This window comes from Lactuca serriola, chromosome 2, assembly GCF_051521515.1.
Source record: "Lactuca serriola cultivar US96UC23 chromosome 2, Lser_US96UC23_V15, whole genome shotgun sequence".
NCBI lineage: Eukaryota > Viridiplantae > Streptophyta > Magnoliopsida > Asterales > Asteraceae > Lactuca > Lactuca serriola.
This window is the reverse complement of record NC_136409.1, coordinates 127077777-127101165: the sequence shown is the minus strand read 5'-3', so window position 1 is coordinate 127101165 and position 23389 is coordinate 127077777. Positions and strand designations below refer to the sequence as shown.

Sequence of the window (23389 nt, the reverse complement as noted above, 5' to 3'; positions counted from 1 at the left end):
TCCCATACATATATACATGGTTAAGGCCTAAGGAGAAAACATACCGAAAACTTAGAAAACTTGAAAATTTGTCCACCCTTTTTCTCTTCTTCGTCCTCTTGTTCAACGATTAGCATGATTGTAGAGAAACCTATAACCTTGTCGATTCGACCATGTATTCTTCCGGGAGCATTTTTGCTTGCTTACTTGCTAAGGGTGCGACTTTGTTAGAAGGGTTTTATTTTGGACCCTATCTCCGACACTCTCCATTTGAAGGTAATTCTAAACCTTTGGCTGCATTATTGTGTTTGATTTTATTTTGCTTGTGCATTTTGTTTTAATTATGTTATTGTAAACTCACACCATATCTGAAAACTAATCCAATCACATACATTGTTAGTTGCTTTGTTTTTCTTTCCAAAAGTTCAAAAGACAATCACAATCATCGACTCGATAACAGTTGGGCCTTCACCTTTCAAACACGCAACTTATAATAAAAAAAATCAGACATAACCATGATTTAAAGACTTGATTTTGATAAACGGACAATTTTATTATTCCATAATGATCTTCTTATATTAAATAGAAATATATAGATAAAATGCAAACATAATATAATGGGCAAGACAATACATTTGGCCGAATACATTCAAGATATTTGACTGTTATTCTTTCTCAATTAAAATAGCAACAAAGGATATAGATTCTATACACTTTGTACATCATGAAACCGTAGTGAATCCTCATCCGGTCGCATAGAGTAAAAATATATTTTATTGAGGGTTCGGAGGTCGTCCGTTAGCAGCGGACACTCTCGAACCCCACTCCAGCAACTCTTTGCTAGTATCATCTTTGTGCACAACCACTTCAATAAAACATAAACAATCCTTTTTCTCCCCTGTTGCCTTCTCAATTGCCTCACCAAGCTCCTCTTCACAAAACACCTATAAAACAAAAGTTCCACTTAAACTCCAACTTTGATACCAATTTGTAACAACCCAAACCCAAACCTAACAAATTATGTATCAACTTACCTTACTAGTCCAACACTTGCCCTCGCCATTATGGATCGCGTCAACTAAACCAGTGTAGTTCCAATTTTTTATAACATTGTAGGGCCCATCATGGATCTCCACTTCAATGGTGTATCCACCATTGTTTATTAGGAAAATGATGGTGTTTTGGCCACATCGAATCATTGTTGAAATATCTTGAGCCGTGACTTGGAAGCTTCCGTCTCCAATACATGCAATCACTCGTTTATTACTTACAGCTTGTGCGTACCCTAGTGTCGCACCTACTGACCACCCAATCGACCCGTATTGCATTTGTAACTCATACCTAAAAAATCAACATATCACTTTTGACTAGTTGAAGAACAAATATCAATTTTGACATTTACTTGGAAGTATAAAAGGATCTAATAATAAGTAAAAAAACTTACCCACATCCCTTTGGCAACTTTAGCTTCTGACAATTAAACCATGAATCGCCAGTTTCAGCAATGACAGCAGTATCACCCGAAAGCATATTCTGTATGTGCTGAAACAAAACATTAACCCTCAATGCCTCTTTAGGAGCAGATTTAAGAGGGTGACCTTCTGGAACATAAATTCTATGATAATTCTCATACGCAGTTGTGTTCTTCTTAAGTCTCTTTGACAAACCTATCAAGAAATCTTTCATCAACACGCACCCAAATGTTGGGCCATTTCCAATCAGTACACGATCAGGCTGTACGATTACTGCTTTGTCTTTCTTGAGAAGAAGAGAATAGCCTACAGAGCTGTAGTCGTTGAATATAGGTCCAGCAAATAAGTAAGCATCAGAAGATTCGACAATTTCTGCACAAAAAGCAGTGCTTACAGCACCCCAATATGTCCCAATGAAATGAGGATGGTGTTCTGGGATCATCCCTTTCGCTGATGGCATCACGGCTACAGGATACCCACATGAGTCTGCTAATTCAACAAATGCGTTGCTGGCTTTTGCTACACGGAGTTTAGGTCCGGCGACCATTACTGGCTTCACCGCTTTGTTTAAAAACTCTGCTGCTGCCTCAATGGCTGCTTCCAAACCCATGTGATTACTCAACCTATATGATTCGTAGAATTTGAAAGTTGAATTGAATGTGATTATGATTGGTGAGTTGTGTGTAGAGATTCGAAGGATGTGGAACTTACTTTGGTGCTAGAGAAAAAGGAACAGGTTCCCGGCTAAAAGTAGGATGAGGAATTGCAGGTAAGTTGCAGCTGATACTGATGTAAACCGGCCTGCTTTCTTTTAAGGCTGTTGAAATCGCTGTGTCGATCATTTCATGTGCGTATTCCAAATCGTTAACAACGGCCTAGATTCAAAATAGCAATAAACATCATCATATCTTACATGTTAAGTAGATTTCATGTCGTATAGTCATAGACATTATATAATGATCACAATACGAACACCATAGTTTGTTCAAGCAATTATGGTTTTGTTAATGGAGTACGTATAAGTTTGATATATTGTACCTGAAAGCAAGTGACAGTTTGAAAGCACCGAAGCTCTTGGGTAAAATCCGGCAATCCGATCGTATGATGAAGAATTCGGTTAGTACCATAATCATTCGAATTCGGTCCTCCAACAATACAAATCAGCGGTAGATTCTCACTGTAAGCTCCTGCAATGGCGTTGATGACACTAAGTCCGCCAACAGTGAAAGTAACAACGCATGCTCCAACACCACGAGACCTAGCGTATCCATCAGCAGCGTATCCTGCGTTGAGTTCATTGCAGCAGCCAATGAGGTTGAGTCCAGGCTCAGCGACGAGGTAGTCAAGCAAAGCGAGGTTGAAGTCGCCGGGAACAGAGAAGACATCAGAGACACCGATCTGAACTAGCCTGCGAGCCAGGTGTCGGCCGAGAGTGGCCTCGGAGAAGTTGAAAGGAACGGTGGATGACTGGATGGAGGAAACGCCACCGTGTGGTGGTAGACAGCCGACGTCGCCATTTGGCAATGCAACGTGGTCGACCGAAGCAACTTTGGTGTCCATTTCGTAGAGTTTTAGAAATAGAGAGTGTGTGAGAGTGTGCTTTTGACTTGAGTTTAGCTTTTGAAGCTTGAGTAAAGCAGACTGATGATGCCGTGTATTTATATATACACCGAGAGATGAAATTACAGTCGAAGCTAGGTTTTTACAGATGGTTTCACCCAACGCTCGTATCAAATTGCACTTTGCCAAGTGCTACTAACAATTGAAAAGTAGAAAATGACAAATGATAATTTTTGGGAAGTTTTATATTGAACATCAGCCAAAAAAATATTGATTTTTATAGTAATCATGCATTTTATAATGCATCATGCAAAACATTTATAGAAAGTTTATGTCAAAACCACGTGTTTTTGGCATCTTCCAGGGTGTCTTGAAGATACAAAATGTGTATCCTTTAGAAAATGCTTTAAATCTTTGAATATACAAACGGATTAAAGAAACAAGTCATATATACACGTTTGTATAAGAAAAACTTAAACGTATATATTTTCCTCGTAGGCCATTACGAGTTGACATTTGAGTTGAGAACGTGTTTCTGCTGCAAAATATAAATAGAAATAATGAGGTCTCATAATTTTCTTTTGGTTTAATGAATTATAAAGGTAATGAAATTTATATTGTGTACATGTAAGCTTCTAAACGAACCGAACGTTTAACGAATTTTTTGTGAAGTTCAACATGAAGTTCGTTTATGTTCTATTATGTAATAAACAAACGAACATGAATACAAATTTTAGTTCGTTTATTTGAACGAAGGACCATGAACAATGGTCTTATTCGTTAATTTATGTTCGTGAACATTCATTTATGTTGTTCGTTTACGTTGTTTATGTTCATTTATGTTCCCTTTTTATTCATATGTATTCAATTGTGTTTGATTACATTACTATATCATAAGTTCATTTATTTTCATATATGTTCAATTATATATGTTTATCTATGTTCATTTATGTTTGTTTAGCATGTTCACCAATATAACAAATGAATATAAACAATGTAAATTGTTAAAGGAACAAACATAACAAAAAAACTCGTTCATTTATCTGTTCGTGTTTGTTTGTTCAACTTACTTAGATAAATGAACATGAACAAGCTTCATTCATTTTCATTCGGTTCATATACTGCCCTAAAAAAACTAAAATTATTATACGTGTAAATAAAAAACCATACTTAACTAATTATTTTTTTATGATATAGTTTATTACCTTTATAAGGAGTTTTGTACACGAGACTAGTGTTTTAGAAAATTATTTATCAATGTATCGTACTCTTAAAAGTATTTACTTAAACATAGCTGGTTTTCTACTGTAGACCCCATTTAATTTATTCAAACTAAAAGGGTGTTTGACTAAACTTTTAAAATGACTTTTAACTTTATCTTTTGGAAAAAATCAAAAAGATGTTTGGTGAAGGGAAAAGGACTTTTGAAAATAACTTTTCGTATAGAGTAATTTGAGTCTTTTTGAAAAGTCACGGTTAACTGACTTTTCACAACTTTTCACCAGCTAAAAATATTGAATTTCCATTATACCCCATCTACAATTCATTCACATATTATTGATTCCCTCATTCTCGTTCACTCTGCTCATCCTCTTCTCTCTCGCATGGCATCTCCAGTAACATCAACCGACGACACCGGCGACATGCAGCAACACCGGAGACATCGGCGACCTTCAACACCGACCTTTCTCCATCTCCGATCAGTTTTTTTTTCAGTCGATTTCCAACCTCCTGTCTATTTTCGATTTTCAGTAGCAATGATATGCTGTGAAATTGATGAAATATTTCCTTATTTCTGAAATTGATGAAATATTTCCTGATTTTCTGAAATTGATGAAATATGAAGCCTGATTTTATGAAATTGATATGCTGTGAAATTGATGAAATATTTCCAGATTGAATTGATATTCCTGTCTATTTATGATTTTCTAGCATCTCTAATAGTGATGTTCCTCCCGATTTCTGAAATTAATTCATTTGAAAAAAAACAATTCTGTGATATGCTGTGAAATTAATATGAAGCTGATGATATGTTGTGAATTAACAATCTATGAACTTGATGAAATATGAATTTAACAGTTCTGTGAACTTGATGATATGTTGTGATATTCTATTTATTTTGTTTTGATTAGAATTTTGATAAATTAATGAACCCAATATAAACATGTCCTTTTTAGTTATTTTAAATGTAAAAGTTAAACCAAACATTTTAACTTTTAACTTTTTTTCTTTCAAAAAACTAATCCAAACACATTTTAAAAAGGGAAAATTTCATATATGTCCTTACAAAACTTAGATAATTACGTATATATCCTTACAAACTTCAAAATTACGTATACGTCATTCCAAAACAATAAGAATTACGTATATATCCAAAATCATATTTATTTATTAAGAAACTCATTTTAGTATTAAAAAACTTATCTGAATTCATATTTATATGTGATGAGACCAGAATACCCTTTCTTAAATTAAAGAGAAATAAAATCATTCTGATCAGGAATAATACGATTTAGTTAGCTGTGATTGCATTCCTTCTTTAGCGCGAACAACTATCAGTCGATCAAGGCAAGGCAGTTGCTTTTCTTATCGCAAAGGGTAACCATCTTCTCTCGATTAGGTTTAATTAAATGATTGATTAGTTTTTGCATTCTAATAATCGTGGTTCTGCATTTGATTTCGATTATCTTCTCCTCTACCTCTTAGAATCGCAGGTAAACTGATTGTTGTATCTGACTACCTGCGATGGATGATGAAATTGATACACTGAGATGGGAGATCAGTGAACACTCACCGATAATTGAGTACGTTTTTACCAACTAGATAATTGATTCATTACATTACTTTTCAATTTTAGTAATTGATTTTTTCACTGTTGTTCTCAGGCAAGTAATATCCAAATACAAGTTTAATCTGAAATATGGAGGCTACTTTCGATTAGCCAAGAACTCATGTAGGCAAGTATACTGTTTTGGCTTTAGAAAGTCTCTCTATATAGTCACTTGCTCATACAACCGGACTCAACTAGTTAAAGAGGTGAGAAAACATTATCCATCAGACAGTGATATTGTATTGTCGATAAACTTTGTAGACAAGAATGCAAAAAAGCAATGTTTCATTGAACTTGATTCTGATGAGAACTTCATGGTGATGCTAAGCATGTATAAGGAGGAAAAAGAAGTCACAATTTATGCGACGACTGAAAAAATTACACAACAAACATATAATCCTTTTAGTATTCAAGATGAGGTTATTGATGAATCTGATGACGAAAATGATTCAGAATCAAATTGTCCAAGTGAAGAAAGTTATCATAGTCGTCATAGCTCTGATAACGAATATGAGCTTTTAAATTATGATTGTGAAACTGATGCACAGAGTAGAAGCAGTCCAATTTTTAAACTGAATTCTAAATTTCCCAATGTGATTGCTTTTAGAAGAGCATTAAACCATTATGCAATAATCAAGGAATTTGAGTATGTCATTGAGAAAAGTGATTTGACACGACTTACGGCATGTTGTGAAGATAAAAAGTGTGAGTGGAGAATTCATGCTTCTGTTACGCAAGATGGGGTTACTTTTGAAGTAAGTATGCAATTTAAAAATACATGTGTTGACACGATTATTTGGTTAATGTAATTATATGTTTTTATGTGTTGTGTAGATTAAGAAATTTGTAGAAACTCATTCTTGTACTCGAAGCAACAAGTGTGGTAACAAACATGCAACTCAAGGATGGATTAGTGATGTTGTAACGGACAAGTTGAAATCTGATGGTGATGTCTCTCCTGCCAACCTACAAACTTGGCTAATGCAAACCTACAATGTTAATGTGCCATATATGAGAGTCTTTAGGGGAAGAGAACAAGCTTATAAGGATATGTATGGCAATTGGGATGACTCTTACGTAAATGTATATGATTTCAAACAGGAGCTTGAAAAGAGAAACCCCGGAAGTGTCGTGGAGATCGATTTGCAGACAATTGGTGACAAGAAACATTTCCAACGCTTTTTTATATCACTAACAGCATGCTCCAAAGGGTTTCTTGCTGGATGTCGACCTTACATTGGGATTGATGCTTGTCACTTGAAAGGGAAGTTTAATGGAGTCCTTGCTGCTGCCACAGGTATTGACGGTAACCGTCACATGTTTCCAGTAGCATACGGTGTTCTTGAGTCAGAGAATACTAAATCATGGACTTGGTTTCTCAAGTTACTACAAAAAGCAATCGGTACACCTGACGGTCTTGTTATCTCCTCTGACATGCAAAAAGGGTTGGGAGCAGCTATTACACAAGTTTATCCTAATGCTGAGCATAGAGAATGCATAAGACATTTATATAACAACTTCAAGAAGCATTTTCGAGGTGACTATTTCATGACCAAGCTATGGGGTGCTGCAAGGACTTACTCTGTTAGCAAGCATGACAGATTGTTAAACGAAATTGCTAGTAAAAGTGAAGATGCAATTTTATATTTGAATGAGAACCATAATAAGATATGGAGTAGAAGCAAGTTTGGCACACTTGTGAAGTGTGATTACATTACCAACAATATTTCAGAAACGTTTAACTCTTGGGTAGGTGACATACGTTATAAACCGGTACTTGATCTCCTTGATGCAATTAGAGAAAAGCTCATGAAACGGTTTGACAAGAAAAGGAGGATTGTGAGAAAATGGACAGGAAATTTAGTTTCAAAAGCAAAGGACTATCTGCAGCACACCTCTAAGGCAAGCTCAACGACTTTCATGTATTGTTTATTTTTGTTTTATTTAAGATTGTAAAGAATGGCAACATTTCCTAATAATATTTATTTTGTTTCATTTTATCATGTAGAACTTAGGTGAGTTTGAAGTTTGTAGAAGCAGTGACAATCGAGCAGAAGTGAAATACAAGGGAAAACGTTAGGAGGTTATACTAGATGAGAAAAAATGTAGTTGTCGAAGATGGCAGGTCACAGGCCTTCCGTGTGTGCATGCTGCTACTTTTATTGCTTTCAAAAGGGAGCCTAATTGGGAAACATATGTTGATACATATTACACAGTCGGTAAATTTCGAGAAGCATATGCTTTAGAAGTTGCTCCGATGCCCGGAAAGGATCAATGGGTGCATATAGAGACGAATGAGAAGATATACCCACCAATTATAAAACGACCGCCTGGACGACCCAAAAAGAATAGAATTAAACCACCTGATGAGCCCACCAAGAAAAGACATAGATGTCATCGTTGTGGTATGTATGGACACCAGCAACGGACTTGCAAAAATCCCGCACGTGAAGGTTTTGATGATGCATCGACTAGCAAGAAGAAAGAACATAAAAGATCATGATTTGTGTGTTGCTAGTTTAAGAAGACTATAGTGCTTTAATGCTTTCTTTATGGATAATTTGATGCTTTAATTTATATTTTTGGAATGATTAAAAAAGATTTTAGTACTTTAATAGTTTTTGGACCAAATTTTTGTGATCTTGCTCTGCCACAGGGACTAATTCAGTACTTATGTTGGTAATTCATTATGTATTTGTTTCTGCCACAGGAACAGTTTTGTCATTTTTTTCTCACATGGACCAGTGAACCTTTATTAAGTCCAGATGTGAAAACCCATATGCATCATTGCACAATGGAGTTAATATCTTTTAGCTTTATGAAAACCTAAAAAGGTCATTTTTATATTTATTAGAGATATATGTTTTCATTAGCCATTGCATTTTCAAATTTTAATGCACCAAATGTCGATTCCAATAGTTTCTTTAAACTGCATAAATCCTGCATTCTACTACTACTATAGAAGATATACATAACGAGCTTATGGCCACTACTAACTGCTATAAAAAAGACAAAACTACCCTTACTCCCTCTTGCAATAAAACAGTGCACAAGAGGAATAACTTCTTGCATTAGGGTTGTGAAAGATACGAGTAATGGTTATGTCTTGTTCCACACTTTATGTGATGATCATGCCTTCCAACTTTATGAACCTAAGATTGGGGCGCAATCAAAGTTAGAAGATTTTGATGCTCATTCTTCAATATTTCTCACTGAAACATGTGTTGAAAACCTTGAGATGTTTGACATGGGCAAATGCATCTATTCTTGAAGGAAAAAAAGAATCCATTGGATGATGAGTATTCAGATTTCAGATAGTAAACCCCCTCCACTGTTGATGTATAGTCGCAAACAATTTCATCAGTAGATATTTGGTCATCATCGGTCATCATCTCAGCAAATATAAATCATATAGAACCTTTATTTGATTCTGGTCGAATTTGGACTTATTGCCCCTCTGCCTGCTCAATTGATTCTCTACCTTGTTGCTCTCTTCGAGCTCAATTGCTTGTCTATGGTAAAGAAAATCAAAATAAGAAAAATCAGTAAAACCTAAATTGAAGGCCCTCCTCATAAAAGAGGCGTTGAAACTTCACTCTGTATTAATTGGAGAACGAATTTTCCTTCTTGTTTCCATTCTGATTCTTGCGAAGATCGAAAGTGGTTTTGGCGTGATATTTGATCTGCGAAACAGGTAATTGTGATCTATGATCCGGCTCTTTTGATAATTAAAATGATTAAATCTTATTTTTAATTAAGGAGGGGTATTTTAGGAAGATCAAATATAATATTGAGTTTTAAAGGGATATATACAGTAAAGTCCCAATATTTTCATCGATTTGACAAGAAAGTCCTAAACTTTATTTTTTTGACAGTAAAGTCCAAATTACCGGTAGTTTTTTGACACTTTTACCCTTTTTTCCCGGTTAGCCGGTAATTAGGATTTTTTTGCCAAAAAAAATAAAGTTTAGGATTTTCTTGTCAAATTGTCAATTAGGACTTTACTGTAAAAAAAAATAAAGTTTAGGACTTTTTTGTCAAATCGTTGAAAATATCGGGACTTTAGTGTATATATAATTTTTTTTGGTTAGAAATTTAATGGTATGATACTCTTTAAGCATAAGAGTTATTGAAACATTCTCTAATCAGCTAGATCCTATTGAAATCCTTTACGTTTGCTTCTTGTTAAATCGTTTTTTTAATCTCAACGAACCGACATTGAAAAAAATTGAGATAATCAAGAAAGAAAGAAAGAACCAGGGTTGTGTTGGCTTTTTGTAGTCTCAAAAATGTAGAAATTAGAAACCTAAAAAAACGAAATTGCCCTAGCTTTATACAAACACAAACAACACATGCCTAGTCAAAAGGGTGTGAATGTGGAAAAGGGAAAGAAGGGCAATTTCGTTTTTTTCGGTTTCTTATTTCTCCATTTTTGAGACTGCAAAAAGCCAACACAACCCTGATTCTTTCTTTCTTTCTTGATTATCTCAATTTTTTCAATGTCGGTTTGTTGATATTAAAAAAACGATTTAACAAAGAAGCAAACGTAAAGGATTTCAATAGGATCTAGCTGATTAGAGAATGTTTCAATAACTCTTATGCTTAAAGAGTATCATACCATTAAATTTCTAACAAATATATATATATATATATATATATATATATATATATATATATATATATATATTTACTAAAGTCCCAATATTTAGAACGATTTGACAAAAAAGTCCTAAAGTTTATTTTTTTGACAGTAAAGTCCCAATTGACGATTTGACAAGAAAGTCTTAAACTTTATTTTGTTGACAAAAAAGTCCTAATTACCGGCTAACCGGGGAAAAAGGTTAAAAGTGTCAAAAACTGCCGGTAATTTGGACTTTACTGTCAAAAAAATAAAGTTTAGGACTTTCTTGTCAAATCGATGAAAATATTGGGACTTTACTGTATATATCCCAATTTTAAAGAAGTTTTTAATTGATACTAATTTGAAATTGAGTTTCTTAATAAATAAATATAATTTTGGATATATACGGAATTCTTATTGTTTTGGAATGACGTATACGTAATTTTGAAGTTTGTAAGGATATATACGTAATTATCTAAGTTTTGGAAGGACATATATAAAATTTTCTCTTTTAAAAAATATCTTTTATAAAAAATCCTTTTACAATGGCCAGAAGTTAATCCAAAGACTCTCTAAATAAAATAACAAATTATATCTCAACCCCCTTTCTTTCCCACTCGACCACCGGCTTATGGTTTCCACCTCTCTTTTTGATATTTTCCGGTGTGCACGCAACCTAGTCCATCAATGTCCCTTTCTTCTCAAACACCAACCTCTTGTTACCATTCCAAGAAATCTCACGACATAAGCATGAATTCCAAACACTCTTGAAACACTGTAAAAACTTCAAACCTATGAATTTCCACATCCAAATAAGTTTCTTCTTCAACATTGGTGGTTCATGAAGAAGGATAGATATGAGATGAGGGTTTTTGCTTTCGTCAAAATTAAGATCTCTAACTGGAGTAGCAATCGATGTAGTAATCCCAATTCATCATCCATTTTCTTCTTTAAACCGACTAGAGGGAGCCAGGGAAATTGAATGACGTTTTCTGTTCTAGTGTTTGCTTTGATCTACTTCCTCTTTTTTACTTTTTTCCTATGCTTCTCCCTTAGTTTTCCGCCACAAGGTTGATTGTTTCAATCACAACCTTATATGCTCTCCATTGTGTAACAATTATAGTCGGAAATGAAGATTGAACAATTAGTTAATGGAATCGACGTCATCTGCTTCTGTTATGTGATGTAGATCGAATCGATATCTCCTGTTTCTCATATCTTATGCCACAAAAATGAAGATGGAATGGGAGTGAAGAAACCCAAATTCATTTGAAAGTGGCCTCCACAGTGACTTTGAGCGAAGAAAAAAAAAAAAAAAAAACTTTTGGCACTAGTTAGTTAGTAAAAGTAATTAATGAAGAAATGATATCTATCGGGACAAATGGTTTTTGCCGATTTTTAGAAAAAAAAAACGTAAAAGAATTAATTCAAAAGCTATATTTATTTAAACTACCATGTTATGGTAAATAAATACAAAACTACATCAATGTTGTAAATACTTTTTCTAACCACTGTCTTTATGTAAAAAAAACTCCCTTTATAAGCCTTAACATGCACTTTAGTTTTTTTGCCTTAAGCATGGGAATCACATCGAGTCCATTGTGGTCAATTTCACGAGGACACATTGCCAGATATCTATAGCTTTATATTCTGGAATGGGACCAAAACACGTTATTTTGGGCACATTTTACAGTGTTTATAAGCATTTTACAGTATACCTTGCCAAATTGCATAGTTATTGTTACATAATCTTTATTTTTTGTCTAATGTTTATAAAAAATTAAGAAAAAATCGTTATATTTTAATAACATAATATATTTTTTATATGTTACACAGTATTTGACCTGTACAGACCATGTATTCCAAGTCTCATGTATGTAGTTGACATTTATTTAGGAATTAGTTATTTTGCTCGTGTGATTTAATTCTTGTTGTATATGTAGTAATACGTGTGTGAAACACGTCCCAAGAATCCGAGTAATTTAGAATAATATTAGTTTGACGTGGAATGGAATTAAAATATCAAACGCAATCAACCACCAATAAGATACGAATGAAAACGATAAATAAAGGAGACACAAGGATTTTTACGTGGAAAAACCCAAATCGGAAAAAACCACGGGTGGAGGAAGCCGAGAAACATTCCACTATAATTTCACAGTGTTTACAAAATTTGAATAGAGAGATTCCAAAGAGCTAAAATTGGCGGAATAATTTTTGTGATGTTCACACTTCTCGTTAGGCAGCCACACCAAACTCTTACTACCGTTAATAAAAACAGCACATACATATGCAATCATTAGGGAGCTGCACCAAACTAGTATTGTTGATAAAAAAAAAACACCACATGCATATTTATTGTACGCATGAAGGAGCCGCATCAAACACGTGAGAAAAGAGAATGCGTCAAGTGTGCAACTTATATCTAACAGTTTTAAATTTATAACCTAACTAATTTAACTACTAATGCACTAATAGGCAGTGTGCCTAGTCAGTTTATAATATAGGAAAGTAAGTCGGGTATTGTAATATCTCAAAAATCACAACCAGTTTAAACTTTTCAAATCAACTCATTTACTAATAAAAATGTTTACAAAACCATTGTTTTAAAAACATTGTTCACAACAGAGATTCTCAAGATCAATAACATAAAATCAGGATGTGTACGGTCACGCATTCTCCTTCCCGCGATCCTCAGAAGTACCTGAAATCATAACAAAAAATTATAAGCCAACACTTAGTAAGTTTCTCCCAAAATACCACCACATAAACTATATAACATAAATGAACAAGCATGTTGGGTCCAATCAGTCATCAGATTGGAATACCCCCAGGTCCACAGCCATCCATTTGGATTACCCATGGGTCAATCAGTCATCGGACTGGAATGTCATACAACGAGTCCACTCAATCATCGGACTAGAATACCCTCGCGCCCTCGGTACGAGTCTGACATGTCATTCGGGGCCTCGGCTCATATCTGGAATGCTCCCAAGCCCTTAGTATGAGTTTGGCATGCCAACCGGCCCTCAACTCATATCTGGAATGCTCTCGGGTTTGTTGGCTACAACACAAAGCAGTACAACCTCAACCCAACACAATATGTCGACATATACACAATAAATAAATGTATAATCAGTCAACAGTCAAATAGGAAGATCTGAAAATCACTACCACATAGCAACCTCCAATAAACTAGGATACAGATCTAATAGATGACTACAACATAGCAACACACGATAAACTAGGATATCAATCCAATGGGCCGACCTAGGTGCCTTTGACCCAAAAGTACAATGAGGTAAAACTCACCTCACAGTTCGAACAATAGCTAATGAGGTCCTGACTTTGAATCTCAACTCTAATAATCACCTATCCATCCAAACCACCAATTCTTAAACATAATCTAAAATACCCAAAATACCCCTAGGTCAAACTTGGTCAAAATCAGGTAAAAGTCAAAATTCCCAAAAGACAACCGAGTTAACCCAACTGAGTACACCCAACGTACTTAATGATTGACCAGGCATGGGCCTGTAGACCATGTACGTACACCGTAAACCTTGTACGCGTACACAGCTGGCTGCTAACCCAACTCATTAAGAGCTTAATCCTTAAGCCTTTAAGTCAAATTTCTAGATCCTAGTCCAAAATGATGTCTTTGACCATAAAGTTTCCAACTTTATGGTCTTGCATGACTATTAAATACCCAACACCAAAGATCCTAACCTCTTAATCCATTAAGACCATGTGTCAGAAGAAACTAGTGTCCATGATTACATTTTTATGACTCAAGGCCTAAGGGGCTCCAAAAGCTCTAAAAGAACATCTCAAAAGGATTAGAGTAACCCCTACTCATAATACTAAGCTTAGGGGGTCAAAAGAACATAAAATCAAGCCTTAAATAAGATCTAAGTATAACTTCACCAAGTTTAGAATTTTATACCTCCAAGAGATGTCAAATGATGGTGTGATTCTGGATCTAATGTGATTCACTCCTCCAAGATGGTCTCTACCCTTCCTTCTTCTTCAAAGGCACAACAGACACACACACACACACACACTCAAGCTTAAAAATGCTCACAAGGTAGATTAGGGGTTGTAAATACGTTTTGAGAGGATGGAGGTTGATGAAGGGAACCAGGTTTAAGAGTTAATGATGAATAAATAGGGTCCAAACCCCAAATATTAGGGTTTGCGACTTCACCCCATATGCCCAGCATACGCAAATGTACACCCATAATACGTGGCTCCGCCCACAATTCCAAAAATGGCCATAATAGCCCCTTCCATCCAAAAGTCTTACATTTTAAGGACCAAAATGCAATAAATCTCAGTATAAGGGTAAAAAAGAAAGTACCTCAAGGCAAGATGTTACAGTTATCCCCCACTTGAACTAGACTTCATCCTCGAAGTTGGCTGCGACGAGTAACTCAGGATAATGCTCCTACATCTCAACCTCTGGCTCCCAAGTCCACTCGGAGCTTCTCCAATGCTGCCACTGAACTATTACCAAAGGTATATCCTTGTTGCTCAAGGCCTTCATCTTGTTGGATAAGTTGTCTAAGTCCATAACTCTATTTGGTATGTACTTGACCTGACCCGACATGGTCCATTTGGGTTGCATGGCATCATGCATTTGGATAAACTAAAATGAGAGAAATAACACTTATGGTTTATTAATATATTATAAGTTCTAATATTAATAATATCATTTAATTAGTATTGATCAATAATTAATTTAGAATTAATTAAGTGATCAAAAGATGACTAATTAAATATATGGGTTGATTATGTAAATCATCCATAACTTGTATAGTGGGCTAAAGGCTCCATGGATTATCAAGTTAGGCTAAGACCCATAGGATGCTCCATGGAGGTTTAAACCCATGGGTCATGGAAATGAAGAGTCATGTTACATTAGGGTTTACATGGTGTTCTAAATTCTCTCAAAATTATTCCAAAGCACTTGGTGTTGTGTGAAACATTTGAGGCATCACACTTGGGGTGTTAGGCTCTTAAGGTTTTCAAGGAATCAAATCAACTACAAGGTATGTAATTCTAGCCATCTTTTATGTTAAAAGTTCCCCATGTATGCTAGATAGGATTATGAACCTTGGAAATCATATTTTGCATGTATTTTAGATAAACATAGATCCAAGGTTTTCTAGGGTTGCATGTACACTTAGGGGTGTTAGAATGCTCATAACCCATTAGTGGTATCAGAGCCTAGGCTTGTTTGACGATACTTGATGCAAAATAGTGTAAAAATCGAATTTTTAAGTTGTCTGCACAGGAGACTCGACGAGTCTAAGTGAAACTTCAACCAACTCGGCGAGTCAGTTCTTGCACTCGACGAGTTGGCCAGGCAGAGTGCAGAATTTTGATTTTTGCTGCTGGAAATTGACTAGAAACATTACCCTAAACTGTTTTGGTGTTGTGAAACTTGTTTTAGATGGTGTAATGGTTGTTCTAATCCATTTACAATGGCTAATATCAAAATTACATGATTATATGTGTTCATGTGTTCTTGAAATTTTGATATGAATATTCATGTTCTTATGAGTTCTTGATAGATCATAGGAGTTACTTGTTTAATGCTTAATTCATGATCTGTATGTATAACACCGTAAATTTCAAAACAATTTTTCGCATTTTATAAAAACATAATTCATTTATTACTCATAAAAACATCATTGTTTAAAACTCAATTCATAGCATATAACAATCCCAAGATCTCATAGCATAAAAATCCCATGTGTGTACTGATCAGGCTGGCGCCTTCCCGCGATCCTTACTAGTACCTGAAACACATAACACAAAACACTGTTAGCACGAAGCTTAGTGACTTCCCCAAAATACCATATATAACACATATTAGCCACTTGAGACTATAACTCTGTGGGTCCGTGCATCCAACTCTATGAACCCTCAGGTTCTATCTCTGTGAACCTTCCGGTTCTAACTCTGTAGCATGCACAGCATAAATCACATAGAATAATGCAGTGCAACGCATAACATATATATAACATACTACACGGTATCACATAACTCTAATTACCTACTCAACGTAAAGTATAGTGAGAAGACTCACCTCAGACCCTCGTAAATCCCTGACTCGGTAGAAGTATTGCCTAGCCTCCGCCTATTCACATAAATTAAATATCCTCATAAATATAACACTCGAGGCTAGACTCGACCCTCTATTGTCACCCGCAGAAGGGTAAAAGACTATTTTACCCCCCCCCCCTCTCGACTCAATGGCTCCATTGTTGACCAAACCCTAAAAGTCAACAAAAGTCAACGGTCAAACTTTGACCTAACTCGCCGAGTACACTCTGGTGACTCGGCGAGTACACACATGACTCTTAACTCTTTGTCACACTTGGCACGTCGAGTCCCTCCCTAAACTCGACGAGTTACATCAGGCATGAATCGCGGGGCCACCGCGACTTAACTCGCCGAGTTTAAAGAACAACTCGGCAAGTACAGCCTTGAACTTCAGTCCTCTAATCCCTTTCTGACTCACTGAGTCATCCCCTAACTCGGCAGTCCACTCACTGAATGATTAATGGGCAACCTTCATACTACTCGCCGAGTCTGTTCTTGGGACTCGGCGAGTTCATGTCATGCACACTCTCAAAACAACTTCTGAGGTCAGATCTGTCCCATACAATCATAGATCTGGCCTCCCCAAGCATGATAATCACGTAAAGCTAACATCTTGGTGCTCATGCAAAGGCTTAAAGGCCTTATTTGAAGATATGACCACTAAAATGACATCCAAAGCTCATAACCCCCATTAACACTCATAAAGCTCAAGGGAAAAGGGTCTCTGGACCTCTTTGGGTCCATATCTACAACACCAACACAAGAAGCGACCAATTACTCAATAACCTTCCTCTAAAAGGGGCTAAAAAGCCCTAACTCAAGGAATTACACCATAAACTGAAGAAGGGTCGAATGAAACTTCAAAATAAAGTCTCTGAGCCCTGGAATCACTGGATTAGCACCCTCTTCAGCCTCCTCTTGCCTTGGTCCTTTTCTATTTGCAAAAACACCAACAAGTGATCAAGAAATGGCTCATTTCCTCTCACAATCGCTCTAGCTCACTTAGGGTTTCTCTCTGGGATCTGGTAGCCGCAAATGACGGCCATAAGGCCCCTTAAATAGGCCCCAAACCCGAGGAATTAGGGTTTCATTAAACAGCATGGACTCGCCGAGTCCAGCCATCCATCCGGATAGTGATTCGCATCTCTACTCGGCGAGTGTACGCACCAACTCGCCGAGTTCTTCCACAAAACTTAAAACAAAATGAATAAATATATTACCTGAAATTCCGGATGTTACAATTATCCCCCACTTGAATCAGACTTCGCCCTCGAAGTCTCATCCCTGAAATAGCTCCGGATGCTGCTCACGCATCTCTCGCTCCGGCTCCCAAGTCAACTCGGATCCCCTCCGATGTTGCCACTGAACCTGCACCAGAGGCACCTCCTTGTTCCTCATAACCTTGATCTTCCGATCCACAATCGCAACTGGTCTCTCCGCGTAGTTCAGGCTTGCATCCACCTGAATATCCTCTAATGACACTACCGCTGACTCGTCGGCTATACACTTCCTCAACTGAGACACGTGGAAGGTATTATGAATCCGCTCCAACTCCGCAGGTAGCTCCAAGCGATATGCTACCCTGCCCACCCTCGCGATCACTCTGAACGGCCCAATATACCGGGGCCCTAGCTTGCCCCTCTTCCTGAATCGAATCACTCCTTTCCAAGGAGATACCTTCAGGTAAACATAATCACCGACCTGGAACTCAAGCTCGGATCGTCGCCTATCTGCATAACTCTTCTGGCGGCTCTGAGCGGTCAACAATCTCTGCTTGGCCCGTTGTATCTGCTCTGTCATCTGAAGCACAATCTCCGTACTACCCATCACTCGTTTCCCTACCTCTCCCCAACGAATGGGATTCCGACATCTCCTTCCATACAACAGCTCAAAAGGCGGCATACCAATGCTCGAATGATGCCTGTTATTGTAGGAGAACTCCGCTAAGGGAAAATACATGTCCCAACTTCCGCCAAAATCCAACACACATGCTCGGAGCATGTCCTCGAGTGTCTAAATCGTCCGCTCACTCTGACCGTCAGTCTGTGGGTAGTATGCGGTACTAAAATGTAGTCTCGTACCCAACCCTTCATGGAATTTCTTCCAAAATCTGGAAGTGAAACGCACATCTTGATCGGACACAATCGAGATCGGCACCCCATGTCGCGATACCACCTCTCTCACATATACCTCTGCTAACTTCTCCGCATAAGAGCTCTCACTAATGGCAAGAAAGTGAGCGCTCTTTGTCAAACGGTCTACTATCACCCAAATCGCATCGACACCCCTCGCCGTTTTCGGCAATTTGGTGATAAATTCCATGGATATCTGCTCCCATTTCCACTCTGGGACTTCCAGTGGTTGCAACTTACCATGCGGTCTCTGATGTTCGGCCTTAACCCTACGACAGGTTAGGCAGCTCTCAACAAACCACGCCACATCTCTCTTCATATAGGGCCACCAATACTCCCTTTTAAGATCCAGAAACATTTTAGTGGCCCCGGGATGGATCGAGAATCTCGATTTATGCGCCTCCTCCATCAAGATGGTACGCGTTCCTCCAACAAACGGTACCCAAATCCGACCCTGGAAGGTCATAAGCCCTCTGCTATCGGTCACGAACTCTGACACCTGACCGATAACTCGCTCTCTCTTACGGTTCTCCGGTCTTACTGCCTCAACCTGAGCCCCTCTGAAGATGTCCAACACCGGAGTCATCACCGTCAATCTCATACAAATATCCCAAATTGGGGCGCTCTCTGCCCTACAACTAAGGGTGTCGGTTACCACATTAACCTTGCTCGGGTGGTACAGGATCTCGCAATCATAATCCTTTACTACATCCAACCATCTTCTTTGACGCATGTTCAGGTTTGGCTGATCCATCAAATACTTCAAACTTTTGTGGTCCGTGTGTATCGTACAACGAATCCCATACAGGTAATGGCGCCAAATCTTGAGGGCGAACACCACAGCCCCCAACTCTAGATCGTGGGTGGGATACCTTGCCTCGTGGGGCTTCAGCTGCCTTGATGTGTATGCAATCACATACCCCCTCTGCATCAACACCGCGCCCAACCCAGATATAGATGCGTCACAATACACCACGAAGTCCTCCATTCCCTCTGGAAGAGCCAACACCGGGGCTTCGCACAATCTCTGGCGAAGAGTCTCAAATGAGGCCTGCTGCTCTGGGCCCCAGCTGAACACCACACCCTTCCGGGTCAACCTGGTGAGAGGAACAACAATCTTGGAGAAATCCCTGATGAACCTCCAATAATAGCCGGCCAACCCTAGAAAACTCCTTATCTCGGAAGGAGATTTCGGCACCTCCCAGCTCAACACCGCCTCGATCTTGCCCGGATCGACCACGGTCCCCTTTTGGTTAACGAGATGACCAAGGAATTGCACCTCTCGTAACCAAAAATCGCACTTGGAGAATTTGGCATAAAGCCTCTCCGATCTTAGCACACTAAGGATTTCTCGCAAATGCTCCTCATGCTGCTCCCTGGACCTCGAATACACCAAAATGTCGTCAATGAAGACAATCACTGATTGGTCCAGCATCGGTCTGCATACCCTGTTCATGAGAGCCATGAACGCTGCGGGCGCATTGGTGAGCCCGAATGGCATCACCACGAACTCGTAATGCCCATAACGAGTCCTGAACGCGGTCTTCTGGATATCCTCCTTGCGCACCCTCATCTGATGATATCTAGATCTCAGATCAATCTTGAAAAACCAAGATGCTCCCTGCAGCTGATCGAACAAATCATCGATCCTCAGCAAAGGATAACGGTTCTTGACCGTTAACTTGTTCAGCTCTCGATAATCTATGCACATTCGGTGCGAACCATCCTTTTTCTTCACAAAAAGGATCGGTGCTCCCCACGGCGAGCTGCTTGGCCAAAGAAACCCCTTCCCTAGTAGCTCCTGAAGCTACGAGGATAACTCCTGCATCTCTGGAGGTGCAAGGCGATAGGGTGCCTTGGCAATAGGTGCTGCCCCCGGAATCAAATCAATGCGAAACTCAACCTGCCTCTCGGGAGGCACACCCGGTAACTCCTCGGGAAAGATATCCGGGAATTCCCACACTATCGGAACCTCCTCAACCGCACTCGGTCTCTCTGCACCAACTCGCATATCCATCACATATGCTACAAAACCACTACAGCCCTGCTGTAGACTCTGTCTCGCTCTAGCAGCCGAACAAAACGCCGAATCGGGACGGGTACCCTCACCGTACACCGTAAGAACTCCCCCACTTGGGTCTCGTATAGTCACCAGCTGCCGCTCGCAATCGATAACGACTCCAAATCTGCTCAACCAATCCATGCCTACGATGACACAAACGTCCCCCATCGCAATTGGGACCAAATCAATAGGAAACTCTACACCGAAGATCTCGAGTACACACCCTCGAATCACCTCTGTGGCATACACTGCTCTCTCGTCGGCGATGGAGACTTTCAGAGGTCGACTCAATGCCTCTCGACTAATACTGATGTGCTAACTAAAAGCCAATGATATAAAAGATCGACTCGCACCCGAGTCAAATAATACCAAAGCAGGTACAAAACTCACAAGAAAAGTACCTGCACATATCATAATATAAGCACAAAATCTCAAACATTAAAATAAATACATGAAAGAATACATACCAGCCACGACTCGGGCGCTGCGCGAACCTTTTCGCAGTCAACTGGAAGGCTCTCCCCCGAGCCTTCGGCGTCTCGGTCTTCACCGGCCGACTATCCGAAGCTCTAATAGCAGCAGGGGCAGACCCCTGAGAAGCTCCCTGCGCTGACCCTCACAGCAGCGGACACTCGGCCTTCCGGTGTCCGGTCTGGTTGCAGTGGAAACACACTGCAAACCCCTTGGGGCAGTCCTTGGCCATATGTCCCTCCTTTCCACACTTATAGCAAGATCCAACTCTACAAACTCCATCATGACCCTTGCCGCACTTTCCACAAGTGCGGCCCTTCTGGCTCCCTGCTCTGGGATCAGCGGGCTTGGCCCGCTTGGCTGCCGGCTGGGACTGTGCCGGTCGCCGATCCCTCCCCTGAGACTCCGCCTCCTCCCTAGTCTGAGTCTCTAGCTCAATCTCCCTCTTCCGAGAATTTGCCTGAAGCTCGGCAAATGTCCGATACGAGGAGTTCGCCACGAACTCCCAAATATCTCTCCTCAAAATACTCAAATAACGGCTCATATGTGCTTGCTCAGTAGACACGTGCTCTGGGCAGAACATCGCCCTCTCATGAAACATCCTGGTAATAACCGTAACAGACTCCGTACCCTGCTTGAGGGTCAAAAACTCCTGTGCCAATCGATCCCGTTCCACCGGGGGAACGTACTCATCACGAAACATGGCGGTGAACCTCTCCCAGGTCACCGCAGCAAGCTCTGCTGGAGAATAGTGTGCTGTCGTGAACTTCCACCAATCCTTCGCCCCCAGGCGAAGCTGGTTCAGTGCAAACCGAACCCTCAAGTGCTCCGGGCACAAGCATGTATAGAAACACCCCTCAATGTTAGATACCCATCTCATCGCTGCAATCGGATCCTGCGTCCCATCAAACTCTGGTGGCTTCGTGTTGTTGAACTCCCTGAACAACAATGAGTCACCCCCTTGCGGCCTAGCAGCAGCGATGGTTGCGGTGGCCGCTGCAACAGCAGCCTCAGAGAGAGCGGCATAACGCTCGTCAAAAGTCTCAATCAGCGTGGTCTTGATAGACCCGAACATATCTGGTATCACTGCCCTGATGGCCGCAGCCACCTCCTCATGGATGATCTGGTGGATCTCCTCATCACTGGTCTCGCTGCTCTCTGGCGCATGATGTGTCCTCACCATGATCTACCTCTGAAATACAACATACGATATATTAGAAACTCACTCGAGCATACTCGCACTCAATAACTCATCCCTCCTTGATCCCTGGCATCCCGAAGATCCTTACTTGAACTGTACACCGTCCCGGTGTTTTCAGTAGTAGGGGCCTAATACTACCGTCCACACCGTGTCAGTATACACCCCAAGTCCTCCTCCTAGGATCCCAAGTCCTAAGTACTCTATTATGCAAATTCCTTTCTCTAACAGATCTCTCATAAGCTTCTTACTGCTAACTACTCACTCTTAAGCATCTCATAGCAGCTCACCTCCCCCTAGGCTAAGGCATCACAAATCAGGCCACTCTATTCCTAATAGGAGTACCTAGCCCACTCTAGCACGAGAATACATCATATCAATATCATAAGCATATAACATAAAGGTATCTTGGGAAATCACCGTTCGGGCGCTGACTGATCGTACACACGACTCTGCTCTGCGTTTTCCAAAAATCTTTTACTCTCTTTCAAGAACTTGGTTCTCTTTTGAAAATATTTCTCAAATTCTCAGTTTGAGTTCAAATACGCCCGAAGGTGTACTCGAATCCCTCAAACCAAGGCTCTGATACCAACTTGTAACACCGTAAATTTCAAAACAATTTTTCGAATTTTATAAAAACATAATTCATTTATTACTCATAAAAACATCATTTTTTTAAAACTCAATTCATAGCATATAACAATCCCAAGATCTCATAGCATAAAAATCCCGTGTGTGTACTGATCAGGCCGGCGCCTTCCCACGATCCTCACTAGTACCTGAAACACATAACACAAAACACTGTAAGCATGAAGCTTAGTGAGTTCCCCAAAATACCATATATAACACATATTAGCCACTCGAGACTATAACTTTGTGGGTCCGTGCACCCAACTCTGTGAACCCTCAGGTTCTATCTCTGTGAACCTTCCGGTTCTAACTCTGTAGCATGC

General features: G+C 39.2%; 2 protein-coding genes across 2 annotated transcripts; one reads left to right on the top strand and one right to left on the bottom strand.

The window, feature by feature from the left end:
* Nucleotides 1-511: 511 nt before the first annotated feature.
* On the bottom strand, nucleotides 512-3090 carry LOC145086780 (pyruvate decarboxylase 1-like). The gene is made up of 5 exons (XM_079024619.1): nucleotides 2490-3090; nucleotides 2163-2326; nucleotides 1424-2074; nucleotides 1014-1320; nucleotides 512-923 (listed from the first exon to the last, which is right to left on the bottom strand). Exons 1-5 carry the CDS (start codon nucleotides 3009-3011, stop codon nucleotides 753-755), a joined length of 1815 nt encoding a protein of 604 aa, XP_078880745.1. The 5' UTR covers nucleotides 3012-3090; the 3' UTR covers nucleotides 512-752.
* A 2666-nt stretch (nucleotides 3091-5756) lies between these two features.
* LOC145089560 (uncharacterized) lies at nucleotides 5757-8344 on the top strand. Its single transcript, XM_079027983.1, has 5 exons — nucleotides 5757-5815; nucleotides 5897-6596; nucleotides 6676-7743; nucleotides 7850-7916; nucleotides 8058-8344. The coding sequence occupies exons 1-5, from the start codon at nucleotides 5757-5759 to the stop codon at nucleotides 8342-8344; spliced, it is 2181 nt and encodes a 726-aa protein (XP_078884109.1).
* The last annotated feature ends 15045 nt before the right edge of the window (nucleotides 8345-23389 follow it).

Bases quoted from the DNA above. Each gene is read 5' to 3' on its own strand.
- LOC145086780 (XM_079024619.1), bottom strand. From the start codon at position 3,011: ATGGACACCAAAGTTGCTTCGGTCGACCACGTTGCATTGCCAAATGGC. The intron at 2,075-2,162 runs GTAAGTTCCACA...CGAATCATATAG, and splicing joins CCTTTTTCTCTAGCACCAAA to GTTGAGTAATCACATGGGTT. The intron at 1,321-1,423 runs GTAAGTTTTTTT...TTGATTTTTTAG, and splicing joins AAGTTGCCAAAGGGATGTGG to GTATGAGTTACAAATGCAAT.
- LOC145089560 (XM_079027983.1), top strand. From the start codon at position 5,757: ATGGATGATGAAATTGATACACTGAGATGGGAGATCAGTGAACACTCA. The intron at 5,816-5,896 runs GTACGTTTTTAC...TGTTGTTCTCAG, and splicing joins GAACACTCACCGATAATTGA to GCAAGTAATATCCAAATACA. The intron at 6,597-6,675 runs GTAAGTATGCAA...TGTGTTGTGTAG, and splicing joins AAGATGGGGTTACTTTTGAA to ATTAAGAAATTTGTAGAAAC.